At 30.1% G+C, this 25,298-nt stretch overlaps 2 protein-coding genes across 2 annotated transcripts in view; one reads left to right on the top strand and one right to left on the bottom strand.

Annotated features, from left to right (window-relative positions):
• The window catches only part of qsm (Zona pelucida superfamily protein qsm), a 90,782-nt gene that overhangs the window by 40,603 nt on the left and 24,881 nt on the right, over positions 1-25,298 (bottom strand). The window lies entirely within an intron of this gene.
• Positions 22,801-24,863, top strand: LOC135960816 (2-succinylbenzoate--CoA ligase-like). The gene is made up of 4 exons (XM_065512212.1): positions 22,801-23,171; positions 23,236-23,434; positions 23,500-23,619; positions 23,748-24,863. Exons 1-4 carry the CDS (start codon positions 22,811-22,813, stop codon positions 24,736-24,738), a joined length of 1,671 nt encoding a protein of 556 aa, XP_065368284.1. The 5' UTR covers positions 22,801-22,810; the 3' UTR covers positions 24,739-24,863.

Raw genomic sequence — 25,298 nt, forward strand, 5'->3', positions numbered from 1 at the left:
TGCATCTCATGGTCATTCAGTTGTTAACATTATTCAATAGGTTGTTGCTTTTATTTGTTTGTTTTTTATTTATTTATTTTTAGTTGCTTTTAAGTACATTTGATTTAGGGGATTTTATAACAAAGTCAATACTGGAACATTTGTGTTTTTGTGGTATTATTTAGCTAGATTTATAACCTTGTAAGTTTTTATTGATTAATGTTTTTTTTTAAACTAATTAATGATTTTTGGTAAGTAATCAACTTAGCAGAGTACTGAACAAAAATTATAAATGGCTGAGAATTTCAACGATATAATATGTTAATATCCTTCATCATGAGTGGTTAGGTTATACCTTAGAGAGCTGCTTATATATATTATAGACTTTTCCGAAGCCCCGAAATAATCTGAAATCATTATAGATAGATAGCTATTTCGGGAACGGTCCTAGTTTGGCTGCTATTTAAAATCGGGAAAACCGGCTCACAAATAGCTAAGGTATAAGCCAAAAAAAAAAAAATCGAACGACTATATTGATTTGTTTGATTTATTTTTGCCTATATCTCGATTACAAAGTCATGTACATAGACAATATTGATATACAATGAAAGGCATCTCAAAGACCTTTTCAATGATGTCTTAGACATTTGGGAAGACAATGGGAGAATTTCTGAAAACAAACTTGTTACCATGAATTTTGTATTTATTTTGGCCTATATCTCGGTTACTAAGTCATGTATATAAACAGCATGGATATAAAATGAAAGGGAAAACTAAATGTTTAACCTGAATGATTTTATTAAGTCATCTCCGCTAGGATGTTCCTTATTTTGCAAATTTTTAAGATTTTCGGTTCTCCCAAGGTTCGAGATTGTTCTCTATCATCTATAGCAAATGCTGAAAATTTGAGCAAAATCGAATAACGTTTCGAGATTGTTTATTTTATTTGAAACTAGCTGACCCGGTGCGCTTCGCCACCCCAATTAGAAGAAAGAAATAGTACTATCAAGTCTCACTTTGTGAATCTAATTGTAAATGTCTAATTTCATATTTCTGGGTCCATTATTATAGAAAATGCAAAATGTGTTCCTAATTTTAAATTTTTATGTTTATTATTATAAAATATTCAAAAAGTACCATTGCAATAAGGAAATAGTACCATTGATTATCACTTTTAAATTCGCATTCACTAAACAATAACCCGTCAAGCTTGAATTTTAGATTTGTATATCTTTTCCTATATTATCAACTAATTTTGTTTCTATAATACTTAAGATTTAATAAATTATCACAAAACCGAAACCGATTTTTTGGAAAGTCTAGGTCCATTATTATAGGAAATTCAAAAAAGTACCATTAGAATATATAAAAAGTACCAAAAATCCCCCACTTGTGGTTTCCCACTCACTCGGGTCCATATAAGCTTAATTTCATGGCTTTAGGTTCATTGGTGTAGAAATTGCAAAAAGTACCATTCGAATAAAGAAAAAGTACCAAAAAGTCTCCCCTAGAATTCTAACTCACTTAGGACCATGTATGCTTAATTTCATGTTTCTAAGTCCATTGCTATAGAAAATTAAAAAAAGTACCATTAGAATAAACAAAAGGTACCATGAGGTATCCGCTTGAATTTTCAATCACTTAGGACCATATACGCTTAATTTCATATTTCTAGGTCCATTATGTTATAGAAAATTCAAAAAGTACCAGTAGAATATAGAAAAAGTACCAAAAAGCACCCACTTGTAGTTGCTCACCCACTCGGGTCCGTATAACCTTTATTTAATGTTTCTAGGTTCATTGGTGAAGAAATTACAAAAAGTACCATTTGAATAAATAATAAGTACCAAAAATTCTCCCCCTAGACTTCTCACTCACTTAGGACCATATATGTTTAATTTCGTGTTTCTAAGTCCATTGTTATAGAAAATTCAAGAAGGTACCATTATAATATAGAAAAAGTACTAAAAAGTATACACTTGTGGTTTTCCAGTCACTCGGGTTCATAAAGCTTTATTTCATGATTCTAGGTTCATTGGTGAAGAAATTACAAAAAGTACCATTCGAATAAAGAAAAAGTACCAAAAAGTCTCCCCTTAGAATTCTCACTCACTTAGGACCATATATGTTTAATTTCATGTTTATAAGTCCATTGCTATAGAAAATTAAAAAAAAAGTACCATTAGAATAAACAAAAGGTACCATGAGGTATCCAAAAAGTACCAAAAAGCACCCACTTGTAGTTGCTCACCCACTCGGGTCCGTATAACCTTTATTTAATGTTTCTAGGTTCATTGGTGAAGAAATTACAAAAAGTACCATTTGAATAAAGAATAAGTACCAAAAATTCTCCCCCTAGACTTCTCACTCACTTAGGACCATATATGTTTAATTTCGTGTTTCTAAGTCCATTGTTATAGAAAATTCAAGAAGGTACCATTATAATATAGAAAAAGTACTAAAAAGTATACACTTGTGGTTTTCCAGTCACTCGGGTTCATAAAGCTTTATTTCATGATTCTAGGTTCATTGGTGAAGAAATTACAAAAAGTACCATTCGAATAAAGAAAAAGTACCAAAAAGTCTCCCCTTAGAATTCTCACTCACTTAGGACCATATATGTTTAATTTCATGTTTATAAGTCCATTGCTATAGAAAATTAAAAAAAAAGTACCATTAGAATAAACAAAAGGTACCATGAGGTATCCAAAAAGTACCAAAAAGCACCCACTTGTAGTTGCTCACCCACTCGGGTCCGTATAACCTTTATTTAATGTTTCTAGGTTCATTGGTGAAGAAATTACAAAAAGTACCATTTGAATAAAGAATAAGTACCAAAAATTCTCCCCCTAGACTTCTCACTCACTTAGGACCATATATGTTTAATTTCGTGTTTCTAAGTCCATTGTTATAGAAAATTCAAAAAAGTACTATTAAAATAAACAAAAAGTACCAAAAAGTCTCCCCCTAGAATTCTCACTCACTTAGGACCATATATGCTTAATTTCATGTCTCTAAGTCCATTGTTATAGAAAATTCAAAAAGTACCTTAGAATATAGAAAAAGTACCAAAAAGCACCCACTTGTAGTTTCCCACTCACTCGGTTCCATATAAGCTTTATTTCATGTTTCTAGGTTCATTGGTGAAGAAATTACAAAAAGTACTAATCGAATAAAGAAAAAGTACCACAAAGTCTCCCCATAGAATTCTCACTTACTTAGGACCATATATGCTTAATTTCATGTTTCTAAGTTCATTGTTATAGAAAATTCAAAAAAGTACTATTAAAATAAACAAAAAGTACCAAAAAGTCTCCCCCTAGAATTCTCACTCACTTAGGACCATATATGCTTAATTTCATGTTTCTAAGTCCATAGTTATAGAAAATTCAAAAAAGTACCATTAGAATATAGAAAAAGTACCAAAAAACCCACACTTGTGGTTTTCCACTCACTCGGTTTATATATAAGCTTTATTTCATGTTTGTAGGTTCATTGGTGAAGAAATTACAAAAAGTACCATTCCAATAAAGAAAAAGTACCAAAAAGTCTACCGCTAGAATTCTCACTCACTTAGGACCATATATGTTTAATTTCATGTTTCTAAGTCCATTATTATAGAAATTTCAAAAAGTACCATTAGATGAACAAAAAAGTACCTATAGTACAGTTCACACATTTTGGTACCTAAATATTATCCCCTATTCCTAACACTAACTTCACTCAAATACATATCAGCTAACTTTAATGTCGATAACTGAAATAATTTAAAATTTTAAAAAAGTACCATTAGGAGAAAAGTACCAATTTCCCTTTTCTTACTTGAACACCCCTCAAGTTTGAAATTTAAAAATATTCCATTTTGCCAAAATTGTTTATGCTATAGGCATGTATCAAAATATTAAAATCTGTGTTAATGTGCCCAAGAATAAATATGTTTTAAAAAAAGTACCAAACTGTTTACCCGGATTTGGCCCAATATACACCTTGGTACTCGAGTTCCAAATAACACCATGTTAGTTAATTTTTGTATGAATCCAGGAACAAACGTTAAAAACAATTATCAAAATTGGCTTAATAATTTCAAATATAATGTATTTTCCCGATTTTATCCCCTTTTTGGTACCTTTTTTTATCCCCATTGAGGTGGTACAATTTCATTCAAATAAATTTCTGTAACGTGGTGGGAGCTCATAATAAAATATTCGTATGTCTATGTCAAATTATAGAAAAACATATTTTATGAAAAAGTACCAAAAATTAACACAATTTTTATCCCTTAAAGGTTCGAATTTCCAAAAAGTACCAAACTTATATTTTTTATTTTTTGTTAATTAAAGAATACGATTTAAAATTTGTTTCTATGTTTATTGGTTTAAAAGATACATAGGGTGCAAAAAAAAGTACCAAAATACAGTTTTTACCCGTTTTCTCCCCTAAAAGTTTCGAATTTCCAAAAAGTACGAAACACCTGTCAGCTTATTTTTTAAATGGAGTAACATGCTATTTTAAGTTTTTTTGTATCTTTATTAGTTTTGAAGATATAAGGTTACCGAATTTACCCGTTTTTACCCTTTTTTACCCCCTAAACGTTCGAATTTCCAAAAATCCCTTCTTATCGGATCGTTTTGGGGAGGGAGGAACCCACAGTTAAAATTTCGTGATTCTAGCTTCAGCCGTTTGGGCTGTGCGATGATGAATCAGTCAGTCAGTCAGTCAGTCAGTAACGTTACTCTTTTATATATATAGATTAAGAGTTCTGTTGCAAAGTCTCAATATACCATAGCTACTACAAAATTAATATATTTTTATACTCTACACCTCTAAAAAAAAGACTAAAAACCTCAAACGATGTCCGTCCGTCTGTCCGAATTGCTGGCTGGTTGGATGTCCATGTAGACTTGTGCCTAAAATACAGATCGCAATTTTAATTACATTTCGATAAACTTTGCAAATAAATAAACCCTATTGAAACTATTGGGTATATGACTTAAAAATACGATATATTTTAAAATATTTAGCTTTTATTTTGAAACTTTGTACAAAATAAATTTATTCAAAGTATTGGCCATTGCACTGTGGTTCCAAATCAAAATCTAGGTGGACAAAATTATGAAAATCGGTATCTTCAGAATTTGGAAAAACTAAGTTTTTTCGGAAGCTGACAATCTGCTCTCCTCCAATACAAATGGGTTTTTCAATTGGACATTTCGTTTTCTCGACAGAAGCGCCAGAAGTTCAACAAATTTTGAATCATATTTTCGTTAATTTTTTTTAATATTTTACTGCTTTACTAAATTAGATATATCTCAATGGTTTTACCATATAGAAATTCATACTTCAAAACATAGATAAACATTGATATAGGCTTTTATTAAATGTATATCTTATACTTATGGGCCTCTCCATTTTCCTGTTATAGTCCTTTAAACCTGGTTCTCAAATATACTGATATTTTTTTTTCTAAGAATGTTATATAGCTTGCCAAAAAAAAAGACCGTCGAAACCCGTCCAATGACTATATACATCATTTAAAGAAACTTCTTGGGAATGTCTTTGGAAAAAAATTGCCGAAATACTTTTTTTTTAATTTTTACGGAATGGAATTTTTAGAAATATTTCTTTATTATTGGTTTTTATATATCTAGACAATTGTTGTTAGTCCAATAAAGGAAAACTGGAGAAAATCGGGAAATATTTGGTAAAATACGCTGTTATCAAAAAACTGCAGTAGGGTGGGTAAAAATGTTGAAAATTTAATTTTCAATTGCGAATATCTCCTAAGGTATAATAGATAATTGATAGCTACGACGAGGTTTTTTGTAGTGCTCGATGAGATTCTATATGTATAATTTTTTGGAAATCGGAAATCAAACAAAGAAATAATATCGTTTTAAAAATGTAACATACCCGAGGTGTCCTACTTTAAGGGCCCTTGGTCGCGCCCCTGGTGGGCCCATGAGCTCCACGTTCAAAACTTAAACTCGACAGCCCTTCTTCGTTGCGCATGTGAAATTTCATTCAAACTAATCTAAACATTTAGAAGTTACAGATTTATTTCCCTCTTTTTTTACCACTGTGTGTCGCTTACGATAAAATTAGTTTACAAATCCTATTAAAGACTTATCCGGCGATATATTGCAGGGCTTAGAAATTCCGATCTATGCCAGGTCAATTTCCGGAAAAAATTAAAAAAAACAATTTTAACAAAAAAATTGTTTTTTTTATTAAAAAAAAATATTTATTCTTGCTAGTTTTTAATATGTTAAATAATATTTACCAAAATTTTAAAAGTTTAGGAGCAGAGATTTAAAAATTTACCTGAAATTAAAAAAATTTAAAAATTTATTAATAATTTTATTTTAAACAACAAAACTCTTATAAATATTTATATCAAAAGATTTTATAATACAGTAAAAATAACATAATATGGACAAATTTTATTTAAAACTAATCAATTTCAAAACTTTTAATTACATATCAAATATACCAATCATTTTATTTACATAATTTAATAAATCTTGAAATATTAACTATCTTCAAATTATTTCCACAAATACCATTATTTGTATAAAATCAAAGTCATTGAAATTATTTACTTAATTTTTTTTTAGAAACCCCACCAATCTTTTCTAAGAATTTTTTAAAAATATTTTTATATTTACTGCTGGTGATTGACCCCAATTATGGAGAACACAATTAATCCAATTGATTGTTATTTTCTGACTCCCAAAAACCAAACTCAATTAATCATATCAATTATTGGCATTAAAAAAACAAGCTTGTTTTGATAAATCATCAGACTTATTGATCGTTTTCTAGAGATTTGTAACAGAGCGATAAAAACTCATGTAGTTTTTACAGATTTTATTCTGTTAAAAAAAATATTCAATGAATACTGGAATATTGATATAAATTACTTAAAAAAAACTTGCAGCCGCAACAGTATTCTATGATGTAGAGTTCGATTCTAGTATGAATATAACTATTGTACACTACATATCTACGTATATCTATGTGGTAACCACTTGATATCATTAATCACAATCTTGTTAGCAACAAATACAAAAAAAAAAGAAGTTTGTAAAACATAGAAAATCTCATTGTTTACGGAGGCAGAAAGAAGGTGAAGCCAATAAAAGGAACAACAACAAAAACATAAGTAAATAAAACATGAAGGCGTTAAAGCTGATTAACGCAATGATTTTTCATTATAAATAATAACCAGACCAAAACTAAACAGTCTTAAAATCCAAAAAAAATACAAATTAATTGTTAGTAAGAAATATAATTACTATTTTGTGTTTGGTTTTCTTTGTTGATGTTTATAATAAGTATATAGGAACAGTATTGTTATGGCTTCAAGGAAAAGATTTTGATAATACTTAGGAACTTAAGTAAATATATATTTGAAAGAAATAATGTAATTTTACTACAATACATTAATTTTCTAGAGGGCGGTGTTAAAAAAAACGTTCACTAAATTTTGAAATAAACATAATGGAATCATTTTTGTTACTCGTATAATAGTTAAGTTTCTCCGTCGTCTAAAACACAAATTATGAAAATTTTAGCAAAATTGGATAATGTTTGAAATTTCGAGATTTCTTATGTTGTCAAAAAATTAAAAAAAAATGCAATTAAAATTAGTTTTTGTAAACGGTGTTTCTTTAAGACCGAGACTGTCATACTGCGATCACTTTTTGAAATTTATGATCAGTATACTCTGGCAATCATCATGAATGGATTGACGCTTGAACAACGCTACCAAACTATCCAAATTTACTTTGGAAATCAGTTATCGATTCGCGCAGCTTATAGACGACTGTTTTATCACCAAATTGTGTTCAGGATCAAGCTTATTTTTGAATTAACGGGCTTGTAAACAAACCAAATTCCCGAGAGCAATCCAAAACACACAACACACCCTACAGACTGCATTACATCCAGAAATTACCTTATTTCTTCAAGAATTAAGACGGAGCTCACTTTACGATCAATGCAGATCATTACCGCAACATGATCAATGATTTTTTGTTTGATAATACTGATGACATTGACACGCGCGAGATGTGTTTTCAACAGGATGGCGCTTTTAAGGAAATAGAGCTCATTCGCCAAAATATGGCCAAATAATTTGTTTTTCTCGAAAATTTCGAAATTTAAATCGCAGGTACGAAAACACTATAAGAGATATTTTCATAATTTTTTCACATTTTTATTCCCTATTATATTCTCAATAAATCCCAATGAGATGATCAAAAAATTCTGAAATTTGTTTAACAAAATTTTTAAAAATTTGAAAATGGAGTTTTGAAACTGCAGTTAAATTTTTTTTATTTTTTTGTTCATACATAAGAATAGGTTAACGGTATCCTACGAAGAAAAAAACTCATGTACAAGTAAGTATGGATATATTTTAAGTAAAAATTAGCTTTTATTTTAATATTTATCAAAATATGTTAATTTTGTTCCTACATTTCTTGTTCTAGTTGCCTGAGATATGTTAATGGCCTGGCGATTTTTTAATAACTTCAAAATTTTTTGACCAATTTGTGTTTTTTATGTCTCATTAGAACGACAATTACGTACACATTTCCATTGTTTTAAATTAAATTGAAAAATAATTTTTTTAATGGCAAAATTTTTACAAAAACTGAAAAAATACTTTTTTCCCCTTGTAAATGCATCTCAAAATTTCAGAGGGCTTGCGGCACGTCTTAAACCCAACCGATTTACCTAAAATTTTTTCAGGATGATTTTTTTACTAATGTTCACCAAAGTGGAGGGTGAGAATGGCCAAAATCCAACTTTTGTGTATTAAGGGCCACCCAAAAATCACTTTAACGAGCATAAATCTCTTAAAAATTTTGGTATAAACACAAAATTCAACACAAATAACTTCCACATAGACGTAAATCACACGACCTAATCTCATGGCGATATGTCCATAATTAATCATAGCTTCCATATAATGCCCTCTTCCTAAAATATGGTCGAGCTTGGCCGAAAAGTCACTGTCTGGTGTGGATTTTGGACTGGCCGATGACCCTGGTCTATATTTCTTTGAGAACAAAGTCGTCCAGGCCATCACCCTCAATGGTGAGCGATATAGATTTCAAACTTATTATGACCTGAATTGAATGTTATGGACACCAATGACATGTGGAAGGTGATCTGAACTGTCCACCGATTTGACCCCGTTAGAGTTTTTCTTGTGGAGTTTTCTTAAGTCGCAGGTCTATTGTAATAAAGCTTGATATATTTTTTGATACAATTCAATTATCAGCTGGGAAATTCGTAAGCAAATTATCATGAAGAAATCAGCTGCTTTTTACCAATCAGCAATTACATTCAGCTATGACCAAGCAATTTTTGACAAAATCCATTTGGCATTTTTTTAGAAGGACAACAATTCCATTTAAATTTAATTTCTGAGATATGGAATACAAAAAGGTACCAAAATTTGGCTTTTTCTCTTTTTTTTAAGGGGATAAAACCCCTTAAAAGTACAACCATCAAAAAGTACCACACACCTATTCACTTATTTTTGGCATATCTGTCTGTATGATGAAATCAACGTTCCGTAACCTTCAAATATCTTACATACATACATGATTCATACATCAATATAGACCCAGTTCGGTTGTTATTTAAAATCGAGGAAATCCTCACACAAATAACTGAGATATAAGGAAAAATCTCACTTTTCCACCTATTTTTGATCTATCTGGATTACTGAGTCATTAATATAGACAATATGGATATCTAATGACAGATATTTCAAAGACTTTTGGAACGATGTATATTACGCCTACACAGAGAAAACAGATTCGTGATAGCAACCGAATTTGTTGCCAATCGAATCATTCTACCTTAGTGACCGAATTTTACAGTTGTGGCTACAAATCTTTAGAAGGGGTAACAAAAGTTTGGTTGCTTCAATCGAAATTCTTCTCTATCAACTGACTTTCTGTTGATAGAATCGAAAAATTCTATGTGTACAACCGAATCATTCGATTGGCAACAAATTCGGTTGCTATTACGAATATGTTTTCTCTGTGTAGTAATGGCTCAAAATCGGGAAAAATATTTTTTAACTTGAGTTTTTTTTTCACCAAAAAAAAAAAATCTGTCAGTCTGTATGTTGAAATCAATTTTTTTTCACCAAAAAGTTTTTTTGTCATAATTTTTTTTTAATAAATTTAAAAAAAAAAATTTGGAAAAAATTTTTTTAAAATAAATAAAAAAAAAAAAAAAATTGGAAAAAATGTTTTAAAATAAATTAAAAAACTATTTTGAAAATAAAAAAAAAAATGAAAAGCAACTTTAAAAAAAAAAAAATTAATTTTGTTTATCTAAAAATATTTAAAAATTTTATTTTAAAGTATAATTTGGTGAAGGGAGTATAAGATTCGGTACAGCCGAATATATCTCTCTTACTTGTTTTACCTAAAAATATTTTTAATTTTTATTATAAAGTTCTAATTGGTGAAGAGTGTATAAGATTCGGTACAGCCGAATCAAGTTAAAAGTTTCAGCTTAGTCTGCCCTAGCTTGGTTAGTTAAGGTAGAAAGGAATTTTAGTTACAAAATAAACGTTTTTACAATTTTCAACTAATCTATTTAATATTTGTTTATTTGGTATTAGTTTGCCTCATATGTATTTTATTATTTGTTGCTTAAACTATGTGCATATTTTTTAAATTTTATGAAATTCATAAGAGTGTTGTAAATTATGGTTACTTTTGAATACTGAATACATTAAATGTTTTTTTATTGAGTACTCGTTAATAATTTTTATAACCTACACCACCATAGTGGGGAGGGTATAATGCGTTTGTGCAGATGTTTGTAACGCCCAAAAATATTAGTCTAACACCCACCTTAAAGTATACCGATCGACTTAGAATCACTTTCAGAGTCGATTAAGCGATGTCCGTCCGTCCGTCTGGTCGGCTGGCTGGCTGGGCATGTAAACCTTGTGCGCAGAGTACAGGTCGCAATTTTGAAGATATTTCGATCAAATTTGGTACATATTATTTTTTCGGCTCAAGGACCAAACCTATTGAAACTGGCTGAAATCGGTCCACTATTTCACCTAGCCCCCATACAAATGTCCTCCCGAAATTGGACTTTATCGGTCATAAATGTTTAATTTATATATGTATCTCCACAAATTCCGCTTCAAATAAGTTTTATATACACAAAATTCATGTCACCAAATTTTGTTACGATCGGTCCATAATTAGTCATAGCTCCCATATAGACCCGCTTCCGAAAATCACTTTAATGTGCATAAATCTCTTAAAAATTTTGGTATACTCACAAAATTCAACATAGTTAACTTTAATATAGACATAAATCACACGACCTAATTTCATGGTGATCGGTCCATAATTGGTCATAGCCCCCATATAACGCCACTTTCGAAAATCACTCAAAAATATAAATTATTGAAATTTTAAAAGAAAAATTTTTTTTGATCTTTTATGGGCTTGACCGACCATACTTTCTTACTTGTTTTTTTTTGAATTTCAAAATTATAGAAAATATGTTCAATTTAATCAATTTGTTTTATTAAATGAAAAACAGCTTATTTAAGACGTAAAATTTAAGAAATTTTGTATTCATTTTTAATTTCTTTAAATATTCAAAAACTTTCATAATTAAAACAATAACTCAATTACTGGTGGAATTAAATAATATTCTTAATTAAAATTTTTCAAAATTCTACTTTTTGTAAAAAAATATTGAATAGTTGATTTTTGCTATTGAAGATTTGGGTACTGAATAACCAAATATGTATTTGATAGTTTTACCACTCTAATTCATAAACGAACAGAGAAATTTTTAATGAAATATATGCATTCTTTTGTTTTATTACTTAGTTTTTTGTTTATGTGAAATATTCATGAGAGTTTGTTTGGAGTTTTGTTTAACTGTTACGTCACGCTATTGCAAACATTCGTAATAAACAATAGGGTACAGGGTATTACAATTGGAGGATTAAAAGGTGTATCCTATGGGCCGTGTTTTAGGAAAGACAAAATATGGTTTTATTTCCAGAGATAGGAGAATCTAATTATGAGAGCAATAAAAATATGCAATAATTGGTCAATTCACAAGGTCTCTTATCATGTCATATTGTCCTAATATTTCACAATGGGTTTTATTGTTTTTCAAGTAAAAAGTGTCCTAAAATAATAGTACTCTGTATGCTATGTTTATTGTGTTATCGTGTTGTGTATAAGTGTCGGTTAAGCCGAGCTGCCGAGTCGATATATACATATTAAGACATTATGACAATATGACTGATAAGAGACCTTTCGAATTGACCAAATATATTTAAATAATTTGGATTCGGTTTAGGGTTTAATGGCATATATTACTCTTTAGACATAAAATGATTCTAAAACATATATTGTTCTCTTAAACTAATCTATTTCTCTATTAATTAAGTAATTGATTCAGTTACAAAAATATTTGAAATGGATAAATACACATAGATCGGAAACTCCCCTCTCAAATACCTAACTCAGTTGTAAAAAATATAAGTGAAGAGATGGTATTAGTAAAAAAATCTGTGTTTCTTTGTTCCAGTTTTTTCCAAGTTTTCGCTCTTTGCGTACTTCTCTAGGGTATTTCAAAACCATAGAAATATTTCAGTGTTGTGAGCTTTAAGCTTGAAAGAGAAACCAACACTCAGGTAAATATTTCGACATTTAAGCAAGATATTTAGTTGGTAAAAGACATGTTCCTTAAAGAGTTTGTTTTGTTGTGAAAGAAGTATCTAAATTAATTTCATATATTTTTGAATCTCCCTTTCTTTGGATTGGCTAAAAACAACTAATGCTGTGATGTACACTTGATGTACATACCTAATAATATTTGGTCTTTGAAGTTGGTAGTTAGTTGTTTTTATTGCACTTTTCTTTTGTCTGACTAACTAACTAAATAAACTTAAGTTTATGATTTTTGTATTAGTTTTTTTTTTCTCTGCAGTCTGAGGTATATCGTTTACATTTTCAAAATTGTTTATAATGGCTCATATTTACTAAAGTTGTAGACCACTGCACTAAGCTATTGCAAATAGTTACATGGTGGGTAAATTATGAAAGAAATATTTGAAAGCTAGATGATATATTTTGTTTATTATGTCGTTTGAATGTGTTACAGGGGAATTGTAAAATTAGTAATAACTGGTGTGAAATGAAAAATTTCTACCAAAGAAATTATTTTTGAAACTTTACTCTTCTGAATTCAATAATATGTGGTATAAATGTTTCCATGACCATATAAAATTTGAAGTTCTCCAGATCTTCAATTTCGAAATTCGAAAATTTTTTAAACTTTTTTCTAAATGGGCCCTTTTTTCCTCAGATGAAAGCTTAGGTCTTTTCTTTGAAGAGCTTTTTTGGTTGCGAGTTGGATATCTATCAAAATAAATGTTTTGTAACAAAATCTATTTTTTTTTGATTTGTTTTTTCAAAATGGACCATTTTTTTACTTTTTGTTCTGCTCAAAAGAAATCATGGGTGTTTTCATTTAAGAGCTTTTTGGTCGCTTAGTGAGATATCTATCAATATAAATGTTTTTTAACATGAAAATGTTATGTCTTGACAAAATTTTTATTTTAGTTTCCTGTAATCACGAAAATATGTACTTAGTAGGTAAAGGTACTTCTACCTTTACGAAAGTCAAGTAATTTGGGGCTTATTTTTAATAAATTGTCTACAGACTTTAAATTTTAAATACCGATATGTTAAAAGACAAAAAAACTCATCAATAACATACATTTAGAAAATTCAACATAAATGGGTAAACAAGGGTAAATGTCTGTGTTTTTGATACTTTTTTGAAGCTTTGTTCTAAATCGATAAAAAATCTCACATAAATGTGTATTTTAAAGGTACTTTTGTCATTAGAGGGTAAAAGGGGAACTTTGATTTCTTTTAATTTAATAATCTACAGATTTCAAATTTGAAATCTAGATTTTTAGGCACGCCAGTTTATAAAATACCATTTATCTTTGGGAACCACATAATGTTAAGGTGAAGGGTAAAATTAAAAATTTGTAGTTTGGTACTATTTTAGAAACTTTTTTATATTTTTTTCTGAAGGGGAAATATTTCTGTTTTATTCTTCTGCAATCACAAAAATGTTTATTAAAAAAACAAAATTTCAACGAAAGTCGATATTTAAAGTTCATTACAATATTTGGCACATCTTTAGAACGCGATTTTTGTTTTTAATAACATATATGCCATTTTGAAGGATACTTATCTGTCATTTATTCCCACTTAGCAACAAAGTTTTTTTGCTTCAAAAATGTTGAATTCGTGTCAACAAAGCGTCATATGCGGGAAGTTATGCTTTGCTGCTTTAATTTGAAAAAAAAGTGCCGCTGAATACGCCGATTGCTCACCAAATTTTATGGTGAAAATGTGGCTTCAATGTACGATTTTAACATGGAGACAAAAATCGCCCAGGCCAGCCAAAGAAGTATGAAGACCAAGACTTGAAGGCATTACTCCATGACGATTGTTATCAAGCTGAACAGGAGCAAATTCATTGGGAGCTACTCAATTGGCAATTTCAAAATCTTTGCAAGCAGCAGGATTTACCCAATAGCAGGGATGTCTGAAAGCAGAAAGATTCATACAAAAGCAGGGAAATTGGGTACCATACGAATTGCAGTCGAGTGACCTTGAAAGACGATTTGTATGTCTGATATCATTACTTGCGATGAATAAGTGATCGTATATGAAACCCGGCTAACCAGGCAAATAGACACTAAAGCCAAATATCCATGGCACTAAGGTAATGTTCTGTATTTGGTAGTACCAAAAGGGTCCTATCTGTTATGAGGTGCTGATATATGTCCAGACTATAACAGGCAACCCGTACTGAACGCAACTGATTCGTTTGAAGCGAGTATTGACTAAAAAACGATCAGAATATGCGGCCAGACATGAAACCTTAATATTCCATCATGACAAATCTCGGCCACATTTTGCAATACCTGTTAAAAAGTATTTAGAAATAAGTGGTTGGGAAATTTTGCCTTAGCCGCTTTATATTCCAGACCTTGACCTGTCCAACTATTATTTGTTCCGATCGATGCAGAACGCTCTCTCTGGGATAACCTTCACTTCAGAACAGAGTAGTCAATATTTGCTTGATGTATTCTTAGCTTCAAAAGATGAGCAGTTCTTTTGGCTGGGAATCCATAGGTTGCCAGAAAGATATGAAAAGGTCATAGCTAACAATGGCCAATGACTTGGATAAATTTATATTGCATAAATGTTACAAAATAAAAGCTCATAGACAATTTTTAAATAAATCAAATGTTTATAAAACAAATTTTCTAAACAAAATTTGATTTATAAGGCTTTGGATAAGGCCTTAAAAATTTAAAAAAAATCAGCATTTTTAAGTCATACACCCAATAATATAGATAGATATAGGAGTTTAATATTAAGCTGAATGTATCTTAAAAAATGTCGATACTACAGCAAAAGTTGAAAGCAAGTGTAATTCAAGCCTTGAATTATAGTCCAGCAATTGAATTACAGTTGTATTACACATTATTTCAATAGCATTCTCCAGTAAAAAGGAAACATAAATTCAAGACATATGTTTTTTGTTTGAAAAATATTTAATTTTTTTTTCAAATATTTTTCAAGTTAAAACATTATTACATTTGCATTCAAGTCAAATTCCAACATATTGTTCAAGTGCTTGAATTTTTGGGGCTTTGGTGATTATTGGGAAATATCAAATTCCTTTATCGTCAGAATATTGTTACGAAGTTTAATTAACGATTTGAATTTAACGGTCTGTAACGACTGTTGGCAACATTCATTATGTTTATAAACATTTCTATCGGTAGAAACTTCTACTCATCAACAATCAACACGCTGTAATTAAAATTGTTTGTGTATGGCAGCATTAACTGTTAAAGCGACTGGATGCTGTGGAAATAGAGCATTCCAGATTTGTTTGTTATAATTCATGAAACTGTTGGAAGATGGCACTATAAGGGCTGTTAGAATTAATATCAACTGTATTACTAGTGTATTCTTGGACATTATAAAGTGTGTAATATAAATATGTGTATTAAAACAGAGAGACTATTTAAACTGTTGTTGTACAAATTTTAAACCACTGATCGCTTTTATTTGGAATCAAAAGAATTAGGTTTATTCAAAGGTAATAAACCACCGTTTTTAAAAGGTAAAAAAAAATAGTTTTTTCTTCAAGTACAAGTAAGTTTTTATAGCAGCTAATTTTTGTTTAGTTTCAAATTTACATTTTTTACGATCTTTATTTGAAAATAAACTATTAACCATAATTACCCGACAATTGCAAGCTGCAACATCAATGTGTAAAACTTTCAACAAACAAGGATTTCTTGATCAATATTTATATTAGAAGGCAGTAAGATTTATGTTACTGTTATTTCATCAATGATTATCTTGGAAATTTTTTAAAATCATTCGTAGTTTAGATCACTTTCAATTCGTTTCCACCAGCACTTAATCTGTCATGGTTTCTTAATTTGTCTGCACATTTAAAAGAATCTTTTGAAATATAAACTACCAAATGATATAAACGTATTAATATACTGACGTTTTCTTTTTCCAGTAAACTAAATGCGGAAGCGTTTTCATTTTTCATATTTTAAAAAGACATTCTAGATGTCTACCGTGTGTTGTATCTTTGAAGTTGATATGACTAGTTTGAAATATTAACTTGTTGTTAATGTTAATGTTATTTTTATTTTTTATTATGTCTTTGTTTTCATTTCATGCCAGTTGTATCTATGTAGATGCAACATGTTTTTCTCAGTGTTTGTTTTAAATAAACATAAACAAATAACGTACTACATAATTAACATACAACAAAAGATTTACGCCTTGTTGCACGTTTAACCGTATTTCTTGGAAGATCTTGTATTTGAATGCAGTAGCACAGTGTGTTACTAATGCAATGTGAAACTGTTTTTTTTTTTTTGAAAAAGTTTTATATTTCTTTATAATTAATAGGGAAATGAAATGTAGGGCTATTAATGTCAAGTGAAATGAATTGAAAAGAGTTTGAAGGTTTTTTGTTGAGGGGAAATTTTCCGCTGAATTGAATTTATACATGTTTGAAAGATCTCTCAACAGATTTGCTTTTCAAAATCTAACTAATTCATTATTTAAACAAATTGCAATGGATACTTTAAAAATAAATCTTTAAATCAGTGGCCGGCTCTCTTAAACACCAGGGGACGTTAATGATCGGTTATTTGCCCTAAAAAAAAAAAATTGAAAGTAAATAGCAGTTCAGATTACAACAGAGAAAGAAAGTGCAGTCTCTTTATGCCGGCCAATGATCTAAGCAGCAACAGCAAAGGCGCCTACTAGATATTGATCAAAATTGAGGGGTAAAACAGTACTTGATATTGAAATATGTAGGGATTACTTTCTTAACGTCACACAAATTAGAGAACATTATTACGATTAGGAGTGATTAAAATTTAATATTATTTTTGCTTGTCATTTTAAGCATAAATATTTGCTTTAAACCAGTTTAAAATCATTTCATTAATAAGTAAATTTTATTGATCGAATTAAAAAAAAAACTATAAAATAATTTCAAAGTTCATTCATATTTCTACTTAACAAATCAGATCAGACCACCACACCTCTTAAGCTTATAATCTTATAGTTTTTCCTTTTATTTAGTACAAATACTTATCTTAAACCTAAATTCATTTAATTTTCCAAAACTATTTTGTAACTGATAAGAAAATTGTTAAATTAGCTTAATCATGTTTTTTTTTGTTCTCCACGTGAACTGTTGATAATAAAAACTTAGTGTTTATCTCTGAGTAGATACTCCAATTCTGAGTACCTACCTCAACATTTTTGTATTTTAATTACTTTAGACAATAATTGTTTATATAAAGTTTAATTTTAATAATCTAAAGAAAACACAATCTTCTAAAAAGAAATCGTGACAAGTGTAAATGGAACAACCAAAACACATTTAGGTAGCTTATCAGGTTAAATTCGAAAACAGAATTTGAAAGTTTCCATTAAAATTGATAACAAATAAGAGGAAATAATACAATAAATATAAACAAACAATAAAAAAACACTCAAGGAAAAATAGTAATAAATGAAAATGGGAAAAAATATGATTTAAAATGCCTAACTTTGGAAACGATTCCTTAAGACTGAAACGCCTGGAATTATTTTTTAATAATAATTTGAGTTTGACATTCAAAACAATTGGCTCAATATTGATATATGTCACACTCCACACATACAAAATTAATGAATTATCTCAAATTTTCCACCATCTTGTTTAAATTCCCAAAGATTATACAGATACGAAACAAATGATAGTTCTCAAAAAGGTTATATCTAACCATATGGTTATTTTGAAGTTCTACAGAGCGAGAGAAAAAAATACAATTTTCAATAGGCAACGAGTGTGATTTGTCCCTCTTTCCAAACCATAAGCATTTTGACATTTTCTTTTGTTTGTTTTCTATTGTCATATTACTGGAACCAGCTGATTCGAATCTATATTATCTGTGATTCATACAATGAGTTTTTGTCGACGATTAATTCAGGGAATCTATAATATTAATATATTTTTATTTTGTTTGTTAAGAAACAATAAAATGTCCCCTCAATAAAACAATAGTGTATAAGTACATACACCATTATTTTTTATTGCATAATAAGTATCTAAATAACTAGATAATCAGTTATGTAGATACTGGTCAAAATATTTCGAAATTCTACTTCAACAAAGTGGGTCAAAAGATCAATTGAAATATTACTTTTGTTCTAGATGTATATTAAGTCCCCTTTTACAATGCAGAAATTGAAAGGCAGACATTTTTCTCATTCTCTTTTGAACTAACCTAAACCTGTGTACTATACACTCTACCTCTTCGACCCCGCGCCCTCAAACTTTGTCTGTCTGTCTTTCAATTTCTGCATTGTAAAGGGGACTAACACAAAAATTTTAAACTCAATTATTCCGAAATGGCAACAAAATTATACACTATTGTTTTATTAAGGGGACGAAAAAATACATTCAATTTTGTTTGTCTTTTAAGTGAATTTTTTATTTTTTGGAAAATATTCACTTGAGTCACAATTTTTGCTATAATTTTAAAACTAAAAGATACAAATTAATAAATTAAATTACAAAACAGAGCGCACACATGTTGTAAGCTATGAGCTTTTCCCATCTTCCTGGCAACATATGGATTTCGAGCCAATAGAACTGTTAAGGCTAAGAACGAATCAAGCCAATTTCGGATACTCTGTTCTGAAGTGAAGCTTATCCCAGAGAGCGCGTTCTTCATCGATCGAAACAAATAGTAATCGGACGGGACAAGGTCAGGACTATAAGGCGGATGAGGAAAAACTTCCCAACCACTTCATTCTATATACTTTTTAATAGGTATTGCAACATATGGCCTAGCTTTGGCAGGATGGAATATTACGGTTTCATGTCTGGTTGCACATTATGGGCGTTTTTCGGCCAATGCCAACTTCAAAACGACTCAGTTGCGATCGATACAGGTTCCCTGTGATTGGCCAGATTTCAGCAGCTCACAATAGATAGGACCCTTCAAAAACATTACCTTAGCGCCATGGATATTTGTCCTTGGTGTCGATTCGGCTGGTTGGCCGAGCTTCACATACGATCTCTTACGCTTCGCTTGTTATCGTAATGAATCCAATTGCAAGTAATTATTCGATGCAAAAATGATTTTCTTTTAAAGAGTGCAAAAGACATGCAAAATCGTCTTTTAAAGACTCTCGGCTACAATTCGTATGGCACCCAATTTTCCTGCTTTTAGATGAATCCTGTGATTTTGCCTAGCTCCCAATAATTTTGCAAGCTCTAGTTGAGTTTGACAACAATTTTCATGGAGTAATGCTTCAAATTCTTAGTCTTCAAACTTTTTTGGCTGGCCTGGGTAATCTTTGTCTTCCCTGTCAAAATCACCACTTCTGAACCGAACAAACCATCTCTCGCATGTGGAAACCGATGAAACATATTCACCGTGATTGCTTTGGTTAGCAATCGGTGTGCTTTTTTTCAAATTAAGGAAGTAAAGCAAAACTTCCCGCATATGACGCTTTGTTGGAACAAAATTCGATATTTTCAAAGCAAAAAAAACTGTATATTCAATGACTTTAATATAACTATAATATTCAATAACTAAGTGAGAATAAATGACAGATATGTTCCCTTCAAATTGACGTATAGGTTATTAACAACAAAATCATCGTTCAAAAGTCATGTCGTCTATTGTAAATTCCGCATTTTGATGTCATAAACTCAACAACTTAAACATTTTATCTGGATTGCTTCATAATCAATATATTTATGACTGATCAAACAGTATTCCGATGGGACATTTGTGTGGGTGCTATCTGCTTTAGTTTGGGACCTATCGTGTAAAATTTCAGCCAGCTAGTTCCTTTCGTTTAGGCCCTATTGTGTTTTCAACTTACAGAGAGAAGGACGGACATAACTACACCATTTCCAATTGTATTTCAGAAATTTCTAATTGTATTTCAGAAATTTCTAATTATATTTCAGAAAATTCCAATTGAAGTTCAGAAATTTCCAATTATATTTCAGAATTTTCCATTTATATTTCAGAATTTTCCAATTATATTTCAGAAATTTCCATTTATATTTCAGAAATTTCTAATTGTATTTCAGAAATTTCCAATTGTATTTCAGAATTTTCCAATTGTATTTCAGAAATTTCCATTTGTATTTCAGAATTTTTAATTTATACTTAAAAAGTTTCTAATTGTATTTCAGAATTTTCCAATTGTATTTCAGAAATTTCCATTTGTATTTCAGAAAATTCTAATAGCAATACAAAAGAAAATTTCTGAAATACAAATAGAAATTTCTGAAATACAATTGGAAAATTCTGAAATACAATTAGAAACTTTTTAAGTATAAATTAAAAATTCTGAAATACAAATGGAAATTTCTGAAATACAATTGGAAAATTCTGAAATACAATTGGAAATTTCTGAAATACAATTAGAAATTTCTGAAATATAAATGGAAATTTCTGAAATATAATTGGAAAATTCTGAAATATAATTGGAATATTCTGAAATATAATTGGAAAATTCTGAAATATAAATGGAAATTTCTGAAATATAATTGGAAAATTCTGAAATATAAATGGAAAATTCTGAAATATAATTGGAAATTTCTGAAATTCAATTGGAATTTTCTGAAATATAATTAGAAATTTCTGAAATACAATTGGAAATGGTGTAGATCATCTTAGAATCTTATAAGGACCTAGATTATATATACTAATGAGGGTATGCGACAAATACTTTTATGTGTTATAAAAGGAATGATAAAATCAATAGACACCCACCATCAAGTGTATACAAATTTAAACATACTTTCAGATTACAAAAGGACACTGATTGAAAATCTACTCTACAATAGGTTAATTCTGGTGGGTAAAAAGAATACTTTCTAATGTTTAGAACAACAAAAAAAAATTCAAAATTACTATATCCTAGATTGCTTAGACAAACTAAATCGACAATTGACTACACGCTAGATTACCTGGGTAATATAAAGTAATCAGTTGATTTATATTTGTATAACAAAGCTCATATACGTATCAAGTGATCTAAAAACAACTAAGACAGAGGCTGTACCGAATCTTATCTACCCTTCACCAAATTATACTTTAAAATAAATTCCAAAATTTAAAAAAAAAATTTTAAATTTTTTTTAAATTGTAAAAAAAAAATTTTGAATTTATTAGTGGACAAAATTTATGACAAAATAATTTTTTAGCTTAAGAAAAAATTCGGACTAAGAAATATTATTCCCGATTTTGACCCATTGTAGGTTCGACTTACTATATATTCGCCGTTGCAAAGGCCTTTGAAATATCTACCATTAGATATCCATATTGTCAATATCAAGCACGGATCCCCAAAACCAAAAAGTTTTCATATAAAAAAAGGAATAAAAAGAGAAATTTAGAACAAATTTAAATTTTTTCGCCCCCCCCCCCCCCAAATGGTTGACCTGGATTATAATGACTTTATAATCCAGATATAGATCAAAAATCGAGGTTGTCCTGTTTTTTCCTTGTATCTCAGCCATTTGTTGGGCGATTTTCTCGATTTTGAATAGCAACCGGGTCTATAGCGGATATACTGATGTATGAATTATTTATATAAGTTATTTTAAGGCTAAGGATTTCGACATACAGACGAACAAACGGTCGATCCAGAATATATATACTTTGTGGGGTCGCTAATGATATAATAATATAAATTGAAGTTTTCGCCAACTTAGGCAGTAAGAAAATTATTAAATTACTAAATTCTACATGATTTAAAGAGACTAAAGTAATTACTCACCAGATTACCTGGGTAATGTGAAGTAATCAATTGACTTCTTTATGCAATACAAAGAGCACATACGTTTTAAATTACCCCAAAAATAAAAGTTGGAGTCATCCATATAAATTGGAGTTTCCGCTAAATGTGTATATCTCTATACAAGTGAACATTTCAAACTTATTTCAACTACTAACATTTTCGTTTGAGTGTTTATCTGAATCAACTAAATACTTTGTTGCTAGTACTTCACTAATATTTACTTAATCTAAAAACGAAAACTAATTCTAATACGTTATAAATTTCTTTCTTTTATTCTGTTTTCTATTCGTGATAACAACATTTCTTTCATAAACCCAAATTCTGTCATTTAGTTGTACTTAAACACTGTCAGCATTAAAATGTCTCTGTCCGCTGTTGTATGTGAAACCTACTACGATGAAAAGAACAAGATCTGGTATGGTCCTAAGCAAAAGGACTTTTATGGTGATGACATGACTTTGGGTGATGCCATTATGACAGTGTTGCAACAGAATCGCAACAAGGTCTTACAGTTTGATGACGCCACCAAGCAAGAGTTAACGGGAGAGCAGATGTTGAAAAATGCCTTGAGCATTTGTAAAACATTTGTGAAACTGGGGGTGCAGCCGGGTGATGTAATGGGTTTATATGCCACCAATAGCCATTACTTGTCATCGATTGTATTGGCCATTTGGCTGAGTGGTGCAGCCACGAATGCTGTCTATGATTTGTTTGATGCAGGTAAGTGAACAAAAATATGGGAAGTTATATAACAAATTAATTTTATTTTTAATTTTATTTCAAGCTGAATTGCAGGTAATTTACAAGGTCACCCGCCCTAAATTCATATTTTGCGATATGGAAAATTACCATCATGCTGTAACTGTTAATGAAAATTTGAATTTGAAAGCCAGTATTTGTATTGTGAATGGAGAAATGGAAAATTTCCTTAAAGTTAAAGATCTATTGGCTGATTATAGTGATGAGGAATTGGAGCAATTTGTGTGAGTTTCAAGGATAATTTTTTTTGGAAAGTTTTGTTTTTTAATTTGGTGAAAATATATTTCAGACCTCCCTGCTCATCTATAGATGGTGATTATAGTGCTGCTATTATGTGTTCTTCGGGTACAACTGGGCCACCCAAAGGTGTGTTCATGTCCCACAAGGCGGCCTTGAATCAAAAACTTTAGTAAGTATTTGTAGGATAAAAAAAACAATTTGAAGGATTTCTGTGGAATTCCTGGTAACATTTTTGGGCCTACAATCATGCTAAACAAAAATTATAACTTTAATCCTTTCGCTCTTTTCAAATTTTAGTCACACCCTTCGTGCCGACTCGGTGGCCTTTTCCTTTAGCTCTCTTTATTGGGTGTCGGGATTTTGGACTTTAAAAGAATCCCTATTGCGTGGTTGCCTGCGTATCGTCACCACCAAACCCTTTACACCCGACTACTTTATGGATGTGGTTAAACGTCATCAGGTTACCCACATGGTTAACAGTACCATGCATATGACCGAAATCGCGCTTCTAAACAAACCCGAATGGAAGGATTGCATGAAATCCATAGACACTATTCTGTGTGGTGGTTCCAAGGTGCCGCAAATAACTTGTGAAAATATTAATAATCTTGTGGCTGATAATACAAAAAAACCCGGTTTTGTGGTGGCCTATGGCATGACTGAATTGTCTGCTTTGCTCGCCAATAACTATGTTCTGCTGGGTCGTGGTCTTAAGGGTGCCGATGGCAAATTAATGCCCAACAAAGAGGTTAAAATTCTCGATAAAGAAGGCAAGGCATTGGGCATCAATGAGCATGGTGAAATTCAAATTAAATTCCGTTATAAATGGCTGGGTTACATGAACAACAAAGAGGCTTTTGAGAAGGTATTCAAGGATCAATGGTTCTCTACCGGTGACATTGGCTACTTTGATGAGTTGGGTTTTTTGCATATCTGTGCTCGTGACAAAGATGTCTACAAGTCCTTCAATTTGCATATATATCCTGAGAAAATCGAAAATGTTATTTTAAGAATTCCCGGTATTCAAGAGGTCTGTGTGTTCGGCATACCCGATGTCATGTATGCCAATGTTTCGGCCTGTGCTGTGGTGCGTGCCAAAACTCAGGAGGGTGATAATTTAACCGAAGATTTAATTAAGAAAATTGTTAGTGAGGAATTACCTTCGTTCTATCATTTGTCTGGTGGTGTTTATTTCTTTGATACTCTACCCAAGACGGGTTCGGATAAAATTAAGAGAAATCATATACGTGATATTGTTATTAAAGATATGAATGTGGATTTTGAGTGAAGTAATTTTTAGTTTAGATTTTTATTTTATTTTACGTTTGTATTCTTGTATGAAAGTAGATTTGTTATTTGTTTTCATAGCGAAGGTGTATTTTTTTAATAAATATATTTTTTTATTTAGAAAAATTTGATGTTTTGTATTTTGCTTTTAGAGTGTAACTTTCATAATGATTTGTGGGTATTTCCAAATTTGTTAGAAATCCACTAATTAAATAAATATTTCAATTAGCAAACAGGTTTTTTAATTTTAAGTTGTAGATTTCAAATTTGTAGCAGTAAACAAATAAAAAAATAAATATTTGTTGAAGAACAAACGTATTTTATATTTGCAGAAATGAAATTGTATCCGCTTTAATATCAAAATTTATTGAAATTAATAACTTGAAGTTTACGATGGTATACGATTACAACTTGCTATTATGCCAATCTGATAGATTGGACATAAAAAATAATGTTGTTCTCGCATGACCTTAATATTTAAGCAAAATAGGATAACGTTATAAGTTAAACATTTAATTTGATGTTTCGGTGTTGGGTCAACGTAGATATTTTTAAAATAAA

This window comes from Calliphora vicina, chromosome 5 (genome assembly GCF_958450345.1).
Source record: "Calliphora vicina chromosome 5, idCalVici1.1, whole genome shotgun sequence".
NCBI classification, from domain to species: Eukaryota; Metazoa; Arthropoda; class Insecta; order Diptera; family Calliphoridae; genus Calliphora; species Calliphora vicina.

What these genes read in the sequence shown, in the direction of transcription:
- LOC135960816 (XM_065512212.1), top strand. Translation starts at nt 22,811, where the DNA reads ATGTCTCTGTCCGCTGTTGTATGTGAAACCTACTACGATGAAAAGAAC. An exon ending in CTATGATTTGTTTGATGCAG is followed by an intron (nt 23,172 to 23,235) that starts GTAAGTGAACAA and finishes TTTTATTTCAAG; the next exon opens with CTGAATTGCAGGTAATTTAC. An exon ending in GAGGAATTGGAGCAATTTGT is followed by an intron (nt 23,435 to 23,499) that starts GTGAGTTTCAAG and finishes AATATATTTCAG; the next exon opens with ACCTCCCTGCTCATCTATAG.